General features: G+C 34.7%; 2 protein-coding genes across 2 annotated transcripts in view; one reads left to right on the top strand and one right to left on the bottom strand.

Moving 5' to 3' along the window:
* Gyc32E (Guanylyl cyclase at 32E) overlaps positions 1-20,348 on the bottom strand; it is a 211,426-nt gene that overhangs the window by 146,252 nt on the left and 44,826 nt on the right. The window contains exon 3 of the mRNA XM_074183625.1: positions 18,102-18,219. Within this exon, the coding sequence (XP_074039726.1) occupies positions 18,102-18,219 (118 nt within the window). The remainder of the gene's footprint in view (positions 1-18,101; positions 18,220-20,348) is intronic.
* LOC141485938 (uncharacterized) overlaps positions 1-20,348 on the top strand; it is a 171,191-nt gene that overhangs the window by 145,603 nt on the left and 5,240 nt on the right. The window lies entirely within an intron of this gene.

Here is a 20,348-nt window from a genome sequence, read left to right as displayed (position 1 = left end):
TTATTACCCAGTTAGAATTATCCGCTGCCCAAAACCGAAAATTCTGTGATGACACTACTCCATTTGTAGTGAAAGTGGCTTCGTCGGTATATAAAATATTTTTTAGTAAATTTATATTGTTTAAATATTCCCCTTGGGCCCATAAAAAATATTCCAGGCGTCTTGCTTCGTCGCCTTCTTGAAGTGTGTGTAAAAATTTTGGCTTGAAAAGTTTAATATTCTTCGCCTTGAGACATCTCCGAATAGTTTCTCGTGGAATATTCAAATCTAAAGTGGCATTCCTTATACTGGCATTAGGATTATTTCCGAAATAATCTAAAATGATTTGATCATTCCTGTCATTCCTGTTTCGTCTTTGTACAGGATTACTTTTCAACATCATTTTTGATACTGCACCAGTTTCATTGAATATTTTATTTATTTCATTTACCGTACCGCAGCTAATACGAGGACGATCTGGATGTCTCTCATTAAATACTCTAGAAACCTCTCTAGCACTTCTAACGTCATCTCCCGAAAGGCGTACAATTTCAATTTTCTCTCTTACGCTCAATCTTGCAGCCATGACACAAAATAATTCGAAGAACTGTAAGGTGAATATTGTTGACAATAGTACACTTAAATCTTTCACAAGTGTCAAACTGTAATATCATTTCCATGGCAACTAAGATTTAAATTGAAATATTAGGTCTTAGTTTTAGTTAATTTGCGTGAAAAATTGAATGTAATTCCATTATTTTCATTAGAAATATTAACGCTATTTGTGTTTTTTTTTATTTGACGGCACTTTATTGTTGAAATCATAAAAAAATATTCTCATGGCTATATCCGTTGATATGGGGTGTTTTTTGTGACTGTTAGCTGTGTGAGTTTTCGAATTTTTGAGTTGTCATAACATTGTTAATAATGAATATTTTTTCATGAATTTTGGTCACACCTGTGTAGAGGCACTCTGAATCCAGTGGCGTAGTGATTTTTTCAATAAAAAAATCGCTTATCAAAAATCCCGATTTTCGAGTAAGAAAAAATATCGTAGTATGCCCTGAAACTTTAATAAACATTTCAAATTTTGTCCCAAGGTATACCTTTTAGTACTTGACATTTCAAAAAAAAAATTATTAAAATCGGTTTACAACTTCAAATTTTAGGGGGGTGTTTTCATTAAAAATGGGTCACACTGTATAATATAAATAGAACTGGACCCAACGCTGACCCCTGTGCTACGCCAGTGAGATAGTTCAATGGATCTGAATTGATATTATTTATTTTACCGTTCTCTTCAAATCGAATGCTCACATATTGTTGCCTATTTTTTATGAATGTCGAAATCCAGTCATAAGCTTTGCCTCGAATTTCATAGTTGTGAATCTTTTGTAGTCGTTTTTCATGATCGACACAATCCCACTCGGCATTATTTTCCAAAACTGGAGAGAAAAATGCGAAATGTACCAGAAATGTTAGTGAAGAAAAAGAAGTAGACTTGTTGGCCTATGTTGAAGTGAATTAATTGTACGGCGTCAATTCGCCAAATTGTTTCTGAGGGTGATTTAAGTTATTCGTCCGTTTGGAGAATTCTTTGAATATATAATTATCGATCATTCAAGTACCAACTACATCAACATTCTGTACGATAACGATCACAACCGAAGATTGACTTATTGCAACTGGTTTTTGACTAAATACAGAGAAGATGTACGTTTGCCAGTCAAAATTAATTATTCAGATGAAACCCGATTTACCAACTTCGGTATGTTCAATAGAAATACAAAATCGGCTACTCGTGAAGAGAATAAAGTAAGGGTGGCCTTCCAGAACATCACTGGAAGTGAACATCACTGAGGAACAGCTAATCATTGTGATGCGCGCAACAATTAAAAAAGTTGACCTTTGCCGTGATCAAGGAGAAGGCCATTTTGAAAATGTATAACCTTGATGGACTAATTTGCGACTTTCTTGCAATTATTCAGAAAAATAGAGAAAATACAGTGAAAGTGTGTTGCATCAAATTATTCGTAAGGAAATGATCTTTCACAAAAATCTGACAAGCCACCTCCTTTCCATTTGGAAAAGTCAAGTTAACTGGAAAAATTCATATTTGCGACTGAAAAATAATTCTCAAAACGACTGTGAAGTCATAAACCTCAAATTCGTAGTTTTCCCATGTTACTTGATCAAGAATGAAGCGATTTACATGATCCATTGCATTCTCGATCAAAAAATAAAAATTGAAATAAAAATGATATTATTTGTCAAATATTTACAAGTGAAGTATTGTTGGATTTAAAATGTCATTCTCGATCGGAATAAGAGAAATATACAGGATGTCCCATTCAAAAATCGAAAGTTGAAGTCATTTCCGGTCAAATCGGAAGTACAGCAGAGCAAGTAAATATGTCAAAAAATATAAATGGAATTATAATACACAAATTTCGAATTTCGTTTTTCTATCTCCAATAATAAAAAAGTTATAGGGGTGAGCCACCATAGAGAAACACCCGGCATATTTCATAGTGAAACTCGTCTTGCGATTCCGTAAACTATTTTCTAAGAAGTATTGTTGAGTTGTATCTTTTTTACCAGTTGCATTGCCCTGCAGTTACTCCCTCCATTATCCAATATCGCTATTTTCATAAAACGTTCATAAACGATCAGTTATAATTTAGAGTCGAAACAAAGTCGGTTTGGTAAGGAAGGAAGAAAGTTTTCACTTTGTTTGATTTGAAACTCCATTGCACTTTGCGTTTATCTTTCTTGAAAGTTCTATCAGTTCCTGAATATTTACATTTGCTTGTCTATTGTCAATATTATTACCACCAACTTACTGGTATAGTAACATCCGGAATAGTTTGATTTGGAAAACTCTCTTCAAATAAGTGCTGCGACAACATCAACAATGGCATATAAGTAATACTCAATTATAAACGTATTATGGAGCATGCTTTTTAATGATTTCAATAGCCTGACTAGATATTATATTGTCAAAACTTCTCACATTAACAGAAAATTTTCCTATTGTTCATTAAATTTTTTTTGTAATCCCAATAATAACCAATTTCATAACAAAATGGAAATGAATTTGATTTTCTCGCAAAACTCTTGAGTGAGAATTCAAAAGCCCAGATTTGCTCAGTTGTGACCTACTCATGGTCCATCACAAACATACCGAAATATACAGTTTGGATGAGTACGAACAAAGAACGATATTATTAAAAGTTTTTCTAGGAAATGCTTCAAATTCATATAGAATTAGAATGGAAAAAGGGTTTTGTAATTAAGTTATTCTATTTGAATATTTTGTAATATAACCGATATATGTATGTATACAGTGTCACTATTAAAGTGCGCACCATATGGGAAACTTTTTTTTCGAAAATTTTCAATGAAGTTTAACTTCGGCACTTGTTTGTGCTTTAAATTTAACTTAAAATGATGCGGCCCACTGCGACCCACTGACGTTCAGTGTTTGTCAACACCAGTCATGTTAAAATTTTATAGCACATTTTTAATCTCTCTAAAAATGTTCGTATAGGTAAAAATTTATCAGAAAAGTTAAACTCCATGATGAGTTTGTTATGTATACATGAATTGATGACAATTAACCGAACTTGTTTTTTAAATTAAAGGGGATATCTGTCAAAAATAAGCAAAATGTTAACTATATCCTAGTTGCATGAAATTTGGCATATGGATATAAAATTGCTGTAGACACAACTTTTTCAAGTAACTTTTTGTTAAATTCGATCTAGAAATGCACTTTTTCAATTTTTATCAAAAAAAAGTTGAATTTGTCAAATACTGAACGTCAGTGGGTTGCAGTTGGCCGCATCATTTCAAGTTAAATTTAAAGCACAAACAAGTGCCGAAGTTAAACTTCATTGAAATTTTTCGAAAAAAAAGTTTCCCATATGGTGCGCACTTTAATGGTGACACTGTATATGGTGTTATCTATTAATATTGAATATACCGTTCGTTTTCAGTGTAATAAATGCTCATTTCTGAATCATTTATTTTCTTAAATTGATTTGGCAGCGGCTATCACCAGATGCAGATTTCTCTACATCAAATTTTGAATATCAAGGCAGGTCGAAAAAGCTGTAGGGTTTGTGACGATTGCACGAATAGTCCAGTCATTTTAGGTCGATTTAGGCTTGTATTTCGGAAAGTTGAGTTGACTTTTTGCACGTTTTCTGCCAATATCTCGTTTCCAATGGATTTTATGCTAATTGTATTCATTACCAATATTGTAGAGATTGAATTCTCTACAACTTTTGTTTCAAACATTTTTTCATACGCTGAATCGTTTTTGAGATAGAGGACAGCGCGAGCGCAGATTAAATATTATTTAAAATCAACTGGTTGTCCCTATCGAAATCAGCTCATTTAAGGTTTATAAATTATTACTTAATGAATAATCGTAAATAATTTTCATTTTGTATTAACAAATACATTATATTTAGATATTTTTTTCATTAATGAACCGATCTATGAATTAAATAATGCAATTTATTCCTGTATTTCAAAAAGTCATTGGGGGATATATTTAATTACATTTTAATTGTATTCTCTTTTGCGGTAATTGCATTTTGTTGACATCAACACTAAATGTTCTCATTATTGAGACAGCTATTGAAGAATCTGAACGTCAAAGAACGGTAATTATAGTCGGTGAAGATATTGATTTATTTGTGATTTTGATTGGGCGTACACTATCTCTTGAATAAGAAATTTTCTTTAAAAAAGTTGGCAAAAAAAATGTGAAAACGGAAATATACTCCTATAAGAGTTTCGACAAATATTCAAGTTCTAAAAAACACATTTTGTTCCTTCACGCTTTAAGCGGCTGTTATACGACTTCTAGGCTCTTTAAAAAAGGAAAAAAAAATACGTTTTTAAGAACATTCGAGAAACTATCTGATTTGGATGAACTTGCCGCAGCATTCGAAGAAGAAAACTGCCCGAATCAAAGATTATTTGATAGTGGATTAAAAACTTTATTAGCTGTTTATAATGCTCCAAAGTCTGTAGATACTATCGATCATCTTCGTTATGCACAATATGTCAAGCTAACAAAGCTCAATAAACCTGTGCAGTTATCAAATATCCTACCAACAAGTGGAGCAGCTCACCAACATTTTAATCGTGTTTATTACCAAGTTCAAACTTGGTTAGGACATATGATGCATTGTTTGGAACCATTGGTGTAGTAATGAATATTACTGGAGTTTTTTCACAGTAAAAAAACTCCAGTAATATTGGTTAGGACATGATTCGGAACCCCAGGAATGGGGTTGGACAATGCGTAACGGATTGCTAGAACCTATCATGACCATTTTACCACCAGCTCCAGATGAGTTACTCAATACGATATTCTGTAACTGCAAAAGTGGTTGTGGTTCAAGATGTGGATGCAGGAAAGCGGGGTTGCAATGCTCTTCAGCTTGTGGCCAGTGCAATGGCCAAGCTTATCTCAATGCTGTACCATATGAGACCGATCTTAACGAAGATAGGTCCTTTGATCCATAAATCATGGAAGAGTTGGAAACGAATCTGGGTGAAGATGACAATGAAGATGATAACGCCCTTGAATTTTTACAGCTGCGAGAACATGACGACGATGAAGAAAAAGAAAATTGAAATCAAAATTCATTATTCTTTTGATTATTTTATTTGTTTTTTTTTATTTTTGACATTCACATTAATAAAAATATTATTTGAAATTTTATTTCTTTTCTATTCATTTTTATTTATTGAAAAATAATTACTTCAGATTAGATTCAAATTATGATGTAATATATATTTTTTCCTCTACAAATTTATAACTACACGGGCAGGTGATACTAAATTGAAAATAAATGATTATTGAAAAAAATATTTGAATATAATGTATTTGTTAATGAAAAATGAAAATTATCTATAATTATTTATGAGGTGATAATTTATAAACCTTAAATGAGCTGATTTCGATCGGGACAACCAGTTAATTTCAAATAATATTTAATCTGCGCTCGCGCTGCCCTCTATCTCAAAAACGATTCAACGTATGAAAAAATATTTGAAACAAAAGTTGTAGAGAATTCAATTCTCTACAATATTGATAATAAATACAATTAGCATAAAACCCATTGGAAACAGGATATTGGCAAAAAACGTGCAAAAGTCGGTTTTTTTGACTTTTGACTCCCAATTTTTGAAGTTGCGGCCGTCGAATCATATGTGAATTTTGAGAATACTTTTATGATTCCAAAATACGAGGTTTATACAAACTTACAGCTGGGTATGTCCACTTTCCTAGGCAAACCCCCTAAAATGACTAGTCAAGAAGGCCGGTCTTTTTGTAACTCAACTACACCGTGTACCTTCATGGGATTGTTTTTTCCTTCTGAGTTCTATTCTAATACTAATATTCTAATACTATTCTAATACTTGAAGCTGAAGGCCTTTCACCTATCCTGAAATGGTGCGGGAGTTACTCGAGTAGTGAGCCATTAAAAACAACAAAATACTTTAGATTAGGCTCATTTTACGAAACAAATAGAAAAAATAACGGGTATGCTCATAGACAATAACAAATCACCATGTAAAAATATAACAATAAGTAAAAATGTTCGAAGGTAAGAACGAAATCTAACAAAAAAGCACGTCTGAAATAGCTGATACTCAAACAAACCGAAAACCTAAATTAACTTATTCAAACTTGGCGGGCATTCTGAAGTAAGTATTTGAACTTGCCTGGCTGCCGTACTATTTTTTAGCTTCAAACCCGTGTGTACTAATTTCTATGATATTTACACATATCAAAGGGGTGTAGTGTGATTTATTGCCCTTCTTATATCGTCCCCATGACGAAACAACAATAAGACAATTATTACAAAATTAAAATGACATCCTCTCTCTCTAAACGGAGATGGGGGTAAAAATCCAAATTGACTCACGATACTATACGCCAAGGACTATTTTCGCAACTCCTGTATCACAAAATCCCTTTTCGCAACCCTCTTCCGTAACTGACGTTCGCGACCGTTTCGCGACCCTCTTCCGCAACTGTCCGATCGCCACTTCGTTTCGCGACCCTCTTCCGTAACTGTCCGATCGCCACTGTCCCCATTAACTGACTAATTAGTATTACCAAGTTCGAAAAAGTGTCCCTAACACTCCTCCCTTGTACCCTCCCCTAATTGATCTGATCTTTGTTTAATACACCCGAATTTTTCCATAACCCTTTCTACTCAACACCTATATATTTTTTTCATCGAAGTCATTGGTCAGTTTTTATTTTAAATAAATTTTCGGGCCCACCCATTCAGATATGGCCGAACTTTCTGTCCACGAAGCTGAAATGCAAACGCGTTGCTTGCATTTTCGCGTTCCCAGTATTATAACTTATCATCAGGATAGCCTGAAGGAAACATAATAATGCCGTCAAGGTTCAACAATCATAACTTGAATTGAACGCTTACTCTGTTGGAAAAATATCGACATCAAAACACCTGGTGACCCACCTCGATCTTTTTGAATGAAATGATATTTTTCGTTAACTATCACAATGACAGTTATTACAATTTAATCAAAAGCAACTTGCACGAGTTTTTTGTCAAAACGTAAACACGTTCCAGGAACTTCATTCTGAAAATCATGTAATATGTATTTTGCAAAACTTTCAATCTCCAGCAAGAGCGATTTAATGAAGTCACATTTCAGACTGACATAATTGGAAACTGAATGAACTAATGTCAACGCTGCAGCAAACAATATTCACTTCATCTGACGATAGACAGCCAGACTCAAATATTCATGTTTTAATTTTCTCGGGTACTGAAAATTACCGGTTTATTTTCTTGCTTCAGCTGTTAACAATATGTAAATGACAGTTTTTAAGATTATTTTGTTCCTTGGCTCTCAACAAATATTTATAATATTCGTTAAAACAATTAGTAAGTCGGACTCTATTTGATAAACAACATCCTTTGAACTGAAGAAACAAATCCTACACAGTGAGTGTTTACACAGTTTGATGAGAATGTTTACAAAGTTTGATGGGAAAATTTGAGAAAAAATATGAGGTGCTTCCAAAAGCTTGGATTCATTTGGGAAAGGCACACCACAAATAAAATTTTTGAATGTTAATTTTCATCTTTCATTTGTATTCAATTTTTTCAAAACTTGATTGACTACCATTAAAATCTCACATATACATCTTCAAAAATTTTTTTCTGCAAATAAGTTTAAAAAGAATCCGGGTTTCAATTTTTGGTATGGTCACTCATTTTTTGCTTCAAAATTTTGTACATTCTATCCTGCACCTACTATTTCAAACCGTAAGCAGAGTTTTGCCAATATACCAGGGTGATCCCAGAAGTCCCAGGCCTGACCTAGAGATGGCGGTAGTTGTTTGAAGAATATCACCGTATTAAAAAAATCTGTTTAAAATCTGTTTTTCCAGCTGTCGCCCCCATACGAGCGACAACAGAGGTTGAGAAACTTTTGCGAGCTAAGGACTAACGCGACTAACACGGAAGTACACAATCTATAAATCAGTTGTTTTGAGTTTGAAGACGCTGCGTTGTTTAGTATTTCTTTGGCAGCCATCAATAAGGAATGTTTTCGATGAATTTGTGAAAATGGAGAAAATTAGTCATCGTTATGTGGTACAATACTTTAAAGTCAAAGGCCTTAGCTGCACCAATATGAAAGCTGAACTGGATTTTACTCTGAGTGAGTCTGCTCCTTCGTTTACAGTAGTGAAATATTGGATTTTGAACGAGGCGGTACAAGCACCAAATGAGGTGACGACTCGGAAACGTTGAAGCAAATCAATAAAGCGGTAGGATGATCGTCAACTGAAAGTGTGCGAGCTAGCAGACTTAGTAAGCATTTCAGAAAGTACATCGTAGGAATATTATCTGAAAATTTGGATTTGAGAAAGCTATGTGCAAGATGGTTGTTTGCTCATACTAGAGCAAAAACAGTGTCGTGAAGATGTTTTGATTAGGTGTAGCAACAAAGTAGAATTCTTGCGTCGTTTCATAACCATCAATGAAACATAGGTCCATCATTTCACACCCCAGACAAAAAAACAATCAGAACAGTGTACTTGAAAGGAGAACCGGCTCCAATCAAGGTGAAGACCGTTTTATATGCAGGCAAGGTCATGGCATCGGTTTTTTGGATTCGCGCGGGAAAATTTTCATTGACCATCTTGAAGAATATTACTGGAGTTTTTTTCCAACACCAAACCGTTATTTCAACACCTCGAGGTGTCGAGGTGTTAAAATAATGGTTTGGTGTTAGAAAAAATCTCCAGTAACATTCTTTACTACACCAAAGGTTCCAAACAGTGCATTATAAGTATCTTGAAGAAGGTATTATTCGAACTTATTGCAACGTTTTAGTGAAGAAATCAAGCAAAAATGGCCGCATTTGGCTAAGAAAAAAGTGTTTTTCATCAAGACAATGCAGGGGCTCACAAATCCATTATCACAATCACCAAAATTAACGAATTCAATTTTAGAATTGCTACCTCATGCACCCTTTTCGCCAGATTCAGCTCCCTCCGATTATTTTCTGTTCCCAAATTTGGAAAAACGGCTCAGTAATAAAAGATTTTCCAACCTTGAAAAAGTGATGTCGGCAGTCAGTGGGAGTAACGAAAATCCTTGAGGCGCTTTAAGAGCGGTGACATTACTAAAGTAGAGATTCACATTGGATTTGAATTGGTGGAGATTGAATCCTTCTTGAAATACATTTTGAGGACGTTCATTCCACATAAACGAAGTTCTCCATATGTTCTTAAACAATGAAGTTCTAGGTGTACTGAGTTGAACCTCGAAACGATGAGCAGCCACAGTCCGTCGCATATTTCTGATATGTACCGCTCTTGGTGGAAATAAATGTGCCAATTCACTTAAACACTTCCCGTGAAAGTATCTATGGAGGAGAGAAAAATCCCCAACATTTCTTCGATGTTCCAGACTATCAAGGTTGCAAGTGATGTTCTTGTCTCCAATCAGGCGGATGGCTTTTTCTGGATGGAATCTAGCAGCTTCAGGGTATGCTTAGGGCCGGAGCTCTATACATGAGAACAATACTCCAAAGAAGGTCTGATCTGAGCTTTATAAAGCATCAAAACTTGCGGAGGTATGTACAGTTTTCTGATTCGAAACAGTATTCCAAGCTTTTGAGAAGCAGCTTTTGCATTTCCAGCGACATGATTGCGCCAAGACATATTGGTTTTCATTTCAACTCCCAACAAACTTATGGAAGCAGAAAGCGGAATTGTCTGACCTGATATTAATATATCCGGCTCGGAAACATTTATCTTTTTGGAGCAAACCGATGCCTGGGTTTTTGTGGCATTGAATTGAACCTGGTTACTTTCAACCCGATTCAATATTACTTCTAGATCCTCATAAAGATATGCAACATCCTGCTGCCGGTGAATGAATGAATGAATGAAAGTTTATTGACTACCTTACATTACATAATGTTTGTAGTAAGTCCAAATAAAATCTAAAAAGAGTACAACACATAGAGAAACAGAATAAGATAAAATAAAATTTTAAAATATAGTACACTACTACTAGCTATTGTAAAATGTCACAGTGGCGAGTGCATTCCATAGAAATACACTAGCGATGTCGAAAATGCTCCATGAAATCACTGACAGAATAAAAACAATTTTTTTGGGAAAGAAAGTTTTTGGCTTTCTACTACTCCATCTGATACAAAAAAAGGGATGAGAGAATCTTCCAAAGAAAGGAAGGAAGTAATCAATTTGAAACTCTATACATGAATGTGTAGATCATGCAAAGAAGTAACTTTCAGACACTTCCTTTCTTTGGAAGATTCTCTCATCCCTTTTTTTTGTATCAGATGGAATAGTACAAAGCCAAAAACTTTCTTTCCTAAAAAAATTATTTACTCCTAAAAATATAACTCCTTCAATTCAAATAAGATTCCTCTTGGCTGGGATTAAATCAAATAGGTGAATGAATGTCATTACGATGTCATCGATGACATAAGCAGATCAAGCTTATTCCGTGACATTCAAAATCGTAATTCATGAATGAAGTGTGTGAATTTTCTATGATTTTATCCAATTTGGTACTGAAGAGCCTTAGGGCAAGTGTCTTAAGGCGAAACATCGGTGTATACCAGTGAGGGTGACAGTGTTCTATGTGAGTACAATTTATTACCATTCATTCAAAGTAGAACTCATGTGAATGATATCTGATTCTTATTCCACAACAAATGTTTGAAATACAAACTGAGTAGAGAAAAGTATCTTCTATATAATTCAGTGTTCATATAGAAGTATTTGTTTCGAAAGAATCATTTTCTTTCGTGTAATTCAATGTTTATATGAAAGTAGCTGTTTCAGGAGGACTTTCTTTCAGTTTGTGTCTGAAAGTTACTTCTTTGCATGATCTACACATTCATGTATAGAGTTTCAAATTGATTACTTCCTTCCTTTCTTTGGAAGATTCTCTCATCCCTTTTTTTGTATCAGATGGAGTAGTAGAAAGCCAAAAACTTTCTTTCCCAAAAGAATTAATCACTCCTAAAAATATAACCCCTTCAATTCAAAAAACAATTTATTAGTAAAAATTCTTTTAAGCGCTTCTTGAATTTATTGTTTGATAGGATTTTGTTTTCCTGCGGTAACAGGTTGTAAAGATTACAATTTAGAGAGTTTTTCTGTGATTTGGTTAAGCGAAAACGATCAGTACGAATATTGCCTGCAGCTCTGGTATAATGATTATGAATATCGGATTGTTTGCGCAGACACATTCGATTTTTGTGGATCTCGAGCAGAACCGAGAAAATGAATAATGAAGGCAAAGGCAATATGCGGAATTGTGCAAAAAGGGGCTGGCAGTGATCACGAAAACTCACATTGGCAAGTATCCTAATTGCTTTTTTTTGAAGTCGGAAAATATCTACAGCACTAGAGGCGTTCCCCCAGAGTACAATCCCATAAGTAATGACAGAGTGAAATAATGAAAAATATACATTTTTGAGTGTTGGAAAAGTGGTAATTGGCTTCAGTTGACGGAGCAAAAAAAATTGAGCTGGCCAATTTACCTCGTGGGTCATCCGTATGATATTGCCAAGATAATTTACTATCTATGTTTATGCCTAACAATTTCACACTGTTATCACTCGACATAGTGCTAGACAAACAAAAGGTGAGATTCTCTGTTTTTTCATTATTCAGTTTTAGTTTATTTTATGAAAACCACGTTTCAGCACTTGAGAGTGAAATTTTTACAGACTGTTGCAAATCCGGCAAGGAGTCACCTGAAGAGATGAGCGTAGTATCGTCAGCAAATAAAACTGACTTATAGGGATGTAAAAAATTAAGTAGATCATTGATGTAAACGATGAACAATAGAGGGCCGAGGACTGAGCCCTGGGGCACTCCATGTTTGATAGGTTCAAAATTAGATGTACAGCTGCTATATGTGACAGCTTGTGAACGATTTGTTAAATATGAGGCAATGAGCGATAAAGCTACCCCACTTATTCCACAGAACTGCAGCTTATCCAGAAGAATAGAGTGAGAGATGCAATCAAACGCCTTAGATAGGTCGCAGAGTGTGATGGCGGTTATCTTGCCCTCCTCAAGGCCCTCGATCACATCACTCACCACCTTGAGAACAGCTTGCGACGTTGATCTCTCTCTTCTGAATTCAAATTGTGAGTGGGTAAAAAAACCTGTTTTGTTCAAAATAGTTGTATAAACGCTGTTTCAGGAGAGTCTCGATTATTTTACTGAAGATAGAGATGATAGTTATTGGTCGATAATTATTCGTATCCGAAAGGTTCCCTTTTTTATGAAGAGGTAAGACCTTTGATATTTTGAAAGCATCCGGGTAGATACCGGACAAGAAAATCAGATTTATGAGGGAGGTGATATGCTTTACAATTATATCAGCTACTTCCTTGATGACGAAGCTATTCAGTTTGTAAGAATCCAAGCAACCTGAGTTGTTTAGACTATTTATGGTAGTTAGAACTTCATGTTCTGTGACTGGAGATAGAAAGAATGAACTGTTTGGGGTAGGGAAATTACGATAGTTTAAGAGTTCCGTATCCGACGTTGCAGGGATTGACTTTATTATGTTTGCGGCAATTTCAACAAAAAATTCATGGAAAGTCTCAGCAGACAAGGGGTCATCTTGGAGGTTGCTTGCATTTTTATTTTTATTTCTTTCGAAATTTACAATTTTCCATGACGCTTCACACTTATTCTTAGCTGACGAAATGAAATTGTCATAAGCTGATCTCTTGCTGTTTTTTAATTGTTTATTATAATCTTTCTTGAAACTCCTGAAGACAGCAATGTCGACAGGTTTTTTGCTGACCTCTGAAATAGCTTTGAGAGTGGAGGGTTTGTCTCTTTTTTCCCTCAAAGAATCATCAAACCAATTTACTGGAGATTTCCTGACTTTTTCACGGCATTTTTTCAGAGGAAAAATATCAACGATCAGCTGTCTAAAGGTGTTTGTTATAAAATGAGATAAGTAGTTGACATCTCGATTAGCTTCAAAAATAGACCAGTCCATATTTAAGAGGAAATTTCTTAGCCTATATATGCCATTTTTGAAAAAACCTTTTGAATAAAGGTTTGTTTGGAAAAAGGTTTTTTTTTCTATTTATAGCAATTACTTGTGCTCTGTGATCTGAAATACATGGTTCCCAGACACCAGCCGTAAAAACATGGTTGTTCAAGTTGGTAAAAATGTTGTCAATGCAGGAAGCCGATGTAGCTGTTACTCTGGTGTAATTATTAATAGTAGCTGCGAAACCGAAGGATGTCAATAAATCTTTTAATTTTTTACCAGAGGGTGATAAATGATTCAGATCGATATTTATATCACCCGTTATAACTACATCCAAACCAGACTCTGCCGCCACAGCAATGGCACCTTCAAAACTCTCCAAAAAATCCTCTACATTGCCTTTTGGTGATCTGTAAACTGTTAAAACGACTAGTTTAATATCAATCAGAACAATTACAAAATTCGGTATTTTGTTCTGCGTTGAATGCAGACAAGTCTAAGGTCAGATATCTTAGTCCCGATTTTGTATAAATTGCAGTGCCACCTCTACTTAAACAAGACCTGCAATAATAAGCTGCCAGGAGGTAGCTATCTAAATTGATGATGAACAGATTATTTTTAGTCTGCCAGTGTTCAGACACGCAAACAATGTCGAAGGGCAATTCTGACAGCATCAAATCAAACATTTCTATTTTATTCAACAAACACTGTGCGTTTATATGGAATACACTCACCTCAGTTTGGCTATTGAAAACGTCACATAAATCAACATCGTTTACAGTATTGGTAGGATTCATCGGACAGCCTCTGTTGAAGGTGCCTTCAGAAAATTTTCTCGTTTTCTTTTAAATTGGAAACGTCTTATTACCGATCCTGTAGGCCAAATTGCGGGGTCCAAAACTTCGTCAAGGCGCTCTAGAGAAAATGACACTTTGTACGTAGAAGATAGGTCATGTCTATTCCATTCCAAACAGGTGAACGGTATAGTGGGAACAGTCTCAGCTAATAGACTCTTCACATCTTCAACTGTCATTTCAGATGCTATTTTCGAGACATGTAAATGACCTTGTTTGGGAATCGTTTAAAATTCTTCACCTCCTTACTGCCAAAAATAGGTTGAAATCTTTGTTTATGTTTTTTGTCGGGGGAATTCCCATCAAAGGAACCACAAGTGTTCGAGTTGCTTTTTACGGGAACTACTTTTTCCGATGTTTTTGCCATTTGGCTGTGTGAGGCATGGTTTTTGTTTTCACGAGGACTTTTTCCATTTTTAACACTGACGATAGTATTTTTTTCAGACGTGCATCCGCAGCCGATGTCCTGGAATCCAAGTGGAATGACGAGACAAGTGTGCTATCGTCAGCAAAGCAATATATCGGATACATGGTTTTTTCCAATAAGTTGTTGATATAAAATAAAAAATGTTCGGAGACAGTATGTAACCCTGGAGAACACCAGCGTTGATGGTAAAAGTATTCGAGATATCCATCGACGACCAGGGAACGTTATTTCAGGGAGCTGAAGAGCCACACACAAACTCGATCAGATAAGTCATAGCATCGACGTTTGGCCATCAAACCCTCATGCCACATACGGTCAAAGCTTTTAAAATATCAACAAGCGCAACAGCTCTTGACTATTTTGAGGAGCATGATAGTTATTATTATGAAAACGGTATCAAACTAAATGAACGTCGCTGGGAAAATAGAATAGAGCCGCAAGAAGATTATGTTGAGAAATATTTTCCAGTTTTTTCCAAAATTTTTGTGTTTTCTTTGTTGGCCTGGGTACTTCTGGGTACTTTAAGCAGAAATTACCCTTGACTTTCTATCACTTACTCTCAGATCTTAGACTATAATGACTGGGAATCAATTAGAATGGTTTTGAATGATACAAAAAAATCTCATTCGTTCGAGAAAAATATATAATCGATCTTTTAATAATTCTTGTTATGTCTGAGTTTTTTCAAACAAATTCCTACAACAGTTCATTTTGTGAAAGTTATCTTCCATTTGGAAGGTGGAATACAATACACAATGCGTATTGTGATGAAGGTTAAAGGTCATAACAATATTTTGAAGTGCAGTGATCTGAATCATATTTCAATGTGGCACTTTTGGAAATGATCTCAGGCATAATGATTCCATTGTTAGATAAAAAAGTAGCATATACACGTAAGATTATGGTTGTAGTCCCGAGTATCTCATGAAGGTTTCGTTTGTTTGTATATTTTGGTGAATATGTTTCTTCAATGACTTTTTTAAGAATTATATTGTAATTTCCGTTCATGTGCTTTTCATGAGTCGACATTATAAATAGTTCGTCTGCTAATAATGCCATCATGTTGCTGCTCAAGACCAATTTTTGCATCTGAGGGCAAAGATAAAATCGGCTTGGACAACGCGTACAAAAAATTTTTCAAATCCGCTGAACATGACATCAAATACAATCCAAATAAATTCGGGGCATATATAAATAACAAAAAAGGTTCTACCAGCATTTCGAACAGAATGTCCTACGAAGGACAATCTTTAGATACTCCTTTAGATATTCTTAATAGCTTTGCTGATTTTTTCTCAAAATCATATATCACCAGCTCTCCAACCAAATTGAGTGATGACCATCCATGTTCACAAGTCTTGAACATTCACTACTTCAAAGAAAATGAATTGTTGGCTGCTTTGAAACAGCATCTTTGCAGTGATTGTCAGAGATTGTGCATATGTTTTGGCTCGTCCATTGACAATATTGATACATATCTGCATCAAAACTGGTACCATCCCAGATCTATGAAAATTATCTAAAGTTCAGCCAATTTATAAAAGTTTGATGTCGGTATTTATAGACCCATTTCAATAATATGCAACTTCGCCAAACTGTTTGAAATCCTTATCAATAACAGGTTATATCCTTATTCGAGCAATCAATATGGTTTCATGAAAGGTCGCTCGACGATCTTACAATGTTACCCAATAGATAGGTAGGTAGCCGGGCGGTTCGTCGTGGATGCTTTGTTCACTCACTCAAATGGACAGCCGTGTTGGTCGCTGGTTCAAGCTACAGGCTGAACGATCGATTTTCACTTGCTATCGTCCAACCCGTGTTAGGAATCACACGTTAAAAGGTATGACCTCGTTATTCCTTAGATCGCACAAGTTTCGACTTTTGAGGGTAGTCGTTCGTAGGGGTGCGACAGCTTTTTAACAGAAAAACAGAATTTAGACAGATTTTCAAACAGATATTTCTGAAACCATTGACAGAAGATCCTAAACTGTGCCATATATATGGACTTCTTTAAGACGTTCGACAGACCTGATCACGGATTACTGCTATCGAAATTGTACGAAATTGTACGGCTTTTCTCCGACCCTGATCCATACTTCATACCGACTCGTATCATACTTCACTGACAGGCGTCAATATGTTATATTCAATGGCTTCAAGTCTGTGGAATATGCAGCTACCTCGGGTGTTCCACAAAGAAGCAACGTAGGTCCACTTCTCTTTAACGCTTTCATAAACGATATAGTTGATGTCTTTGACATCAACAGTTTGATATACGCGGATAATCTGAAATCATATTGTGTGGTCAATGGCATCGAGAACTGTCTTCAACACTCCCTCAATCTGGAACGTGTTGAGCAATGGTGTTTTTTCAACAATCTTCCTTTAAACGCGAATGAATTCAATTTAATGACGTACACACTTATAAATCGTCCATTTTCATATCAATATTCAATAAACGATATGCCACTTCAACGGCCTCTAACATTCACCGATCTAGGTGTTACCTTCGGTACAAAACTTTCCTTCGTACCACACACTGAAGCCACTCTGTCCGCCGCAAACAGAATGTATGGATTTATTTCACGAATCTCCAGAGATTTCTCGGACACATCTACACTGAAAACATTATACTATGCTTGCTTCAGATCAAAATTAGAATATGCTTCCATAATCTGGAATCAATTTCATCAGTTGTATACAGAGAAAGTTGTACCAGTACAGCGTCGTTTCCTAAAACTTCTCTCCTATAGATCAGACAATATCTATCCACCAATTGGACTTTCCCATGATGCATTGTTAGTTAGACATGCTGTCAATAGCTTGAGTTTCCGAAGTGATTGTCACTCCACAATTTTTCTTCTTGAACTGATTAATAATTCAATTATTGACCCACATATTCTGCCGAAACTCAATTTCAATGTACCTAGACCAACCTTAAAGTGGTTAATCCTTTTCATCTGCCAATACCACGTACAAATATTCTGAAACGTTCACCTTTGCATAACATGTGTGTCAAATGCAATTCAGGAAGTTGTCAGCTCGACATTTTTTACTACTCCATCTCTGAGATAAGATCTTTTTTCTTCAGCTAATTCTATATGTATTGTTTTTCCCTTATAACTTATTGTAATTGTATTGTATTGTGATTTGAATAATATCCCTGTTCTGCAGTTGGGTGTAAGCTGTAGAACAGTGTATGAATAAATAAATGAATAAAATGAATAAACTGAAACAGAAGAAACAGTAACCCACCTCTGGTCCTCTTATATGTGTCAGCTACGATTTTGTCCATTTGTTCGATGTACTCTGGGATGTAGTCCGAGTAGAGCTTTGTGTCGGTTATAGTCAGACCGTGTATTTGAGATTGTTCCTGAAATGAAGCAACAATAAGGAATCAAGAGATACCAACTAAATGGAACTAAAATAGAAAAAGGAGCAGACAATTTGAACTGAATGAATTTCTTGGTCTTGACAGTTAGTAGAATGAAAAACAAACATGATTTTTCAATTCATCACCAACTTTACCATAGATATTTTACTATTCATTACGATTCTACCAACACAAAATTGCATCTTATAATTGCATGATTTATAGATAAGTTATTGTTCCTCTTTCAATAGATAATTTCAATGAAGAACTTAATATCATTAAGCGAATTGCAGTAAAAAAAAGGATTTTAAAACTCAATTAATAGACAAAATACTTTCAAAAAAGGTCTACACAAAAGCAATTCGGGAGGTCTTTCCTACTGATGAGTTAGATAATCAACACTACAACATATTTTGGACAAACAGAAAAAGTGGTTTCATTTTTGAATAAACAAGATATTGAAATTGCATATAGAACAGGTAATACGTTGGGTAGATCAGGTGGAATTTGAGTAATTGGGAGTACATAAATTAAATTCTGGAACTTGTCCTAAGGTATATATCGTTCAAACTGGCAGAACATTTGAAAATCGCATCCAAGAACATCATATGAGCTATGTAAATGAAAATCATCTTTCAAAAGAAAAACGGAGATTTTGAAATTTTACATATTACGTAGTAAAGGTTTAAGGCCTAATTATTTGGAAGCGATAGAAATTAACAAATTTGAAAATTCAAACATTTTACTGAATGGCCGATTGGATTTGAATGGATCGCCATTATTGATCTTGCTTTCTTAGGAACCGAAATTGTATTATTGATGTAGACTTTACATAATATGCTTTAGTTAATTATAATTTACGGATGTACCTTAGGAATATCAAAGTTGAGTCGATGCTTTAGGTAATTTTGATGGAAGAAGTACCTAAGTAGGTATCTCTGACTCATAATTACGTGGGGGATATGAAAATCTACTATATAAAAATGGATGTTAGTTGGTTGTTTGGTTGGTTGGTTGGTAAGTGATAAACTTCTACGTCGCTCAACCGATCGTGATGAAACTTGACATGTATAAGTAATTTTTCATAGAGAAGGTTTATAGGGTATCAATTTTTCTGTAACTCGCCACTAAATGGAGCTATAGAACAATTTTTTGAAAGCACTGTTCTAAAATGCTGCGCACGCCTAAGTTCGTTGATTCTGATTCTATCAAAACATTGGAACAGCAGCGATACTGCAACATAGTACTAGTTAGAGTATATAATGGAATTAACTTGTAGCGAAACATATACTGTTTGAAAATAAAGTTTGTGAAGATCAGATCATAAGGTGTCGTTCTATGAAAAAAATAAATATCCAATATGTGAAATGTATTACAAATATTCTATTTGACTATTGTGTAACCTGGTGACTGAATGGTACTGAGAAATTATGATAAGTATATGCTTATTTCAGTATATATGTACAGTTTTTGAAATTAACATCAGTTTCGTTTTATTAGTGATGTTTCAATTACCTCAATAATTCCTACATGATCCGTATTCCCATCAGAAATACTTTTTTCCATACTAGTCTGATTTGTCAACGGAAATTAGTAAAATATCTTATGTATATGTGATATATATTTCCATAAATAAGATTGATAGATGAATGTGCTTGTTAAATTAATTTTTTACTTGATGTTCAAATTGCAAATTGCCACCGATCAATACTTCTACATTTTGAGCAACTTAAACCACGTTAAATTTTGAGTTCAGCACTTCAATATTCAACTATTCATTCAAAGCATATTCTGGAAAAAATGTCATTAAGTTAGATTCGATTGAATTGATTATTGGGCAGTTTTCATAAATGAATCTAGTTTATTAATAATTAGGTTGCAGGAATTTACACAGCATTGAAAAACTATCATATGTCTGGTGTCATCGGCGTTGAAATGTATATTACACTGTTGAATATTGCTCACCAAATTGGATGTATGAATATTGAAAAGTAGAGGACGCAAAATTAAGCTTGATATTCACCCGATTTGTTCAAGTCTCCACGCCAACATACAATTTTTTGCTTTCGTTTCTGTGAATAACTTTAAAATCTGAATTTTTTTCATGATTTTGAATCACCATAATCATT

The sequence above is a fragment of the Leptinotarsa decemlineata genome, unplaced genomic scaffold (assembly GCF_025532065.1).
Source record: "Leptinotarsa decemlineata unplaced genomic scaffold, Ldec_3_MD MMD2_P_RNA_scaffold_2, whole genome shotgun sequence".
Classification (NCBI taxonomy): domain Eukaryota; kingdom Metazoa; phylum Arthropoda; class Insecta; order Coleoptera; family Chrysomelidae; genus Leptinotarsa; species Leptinotarsa decemlineata.
Note: the sequence above shows the minus strand (reverse complement) of the source record. Positions and strands in the feature narration are given on the sequence as shown.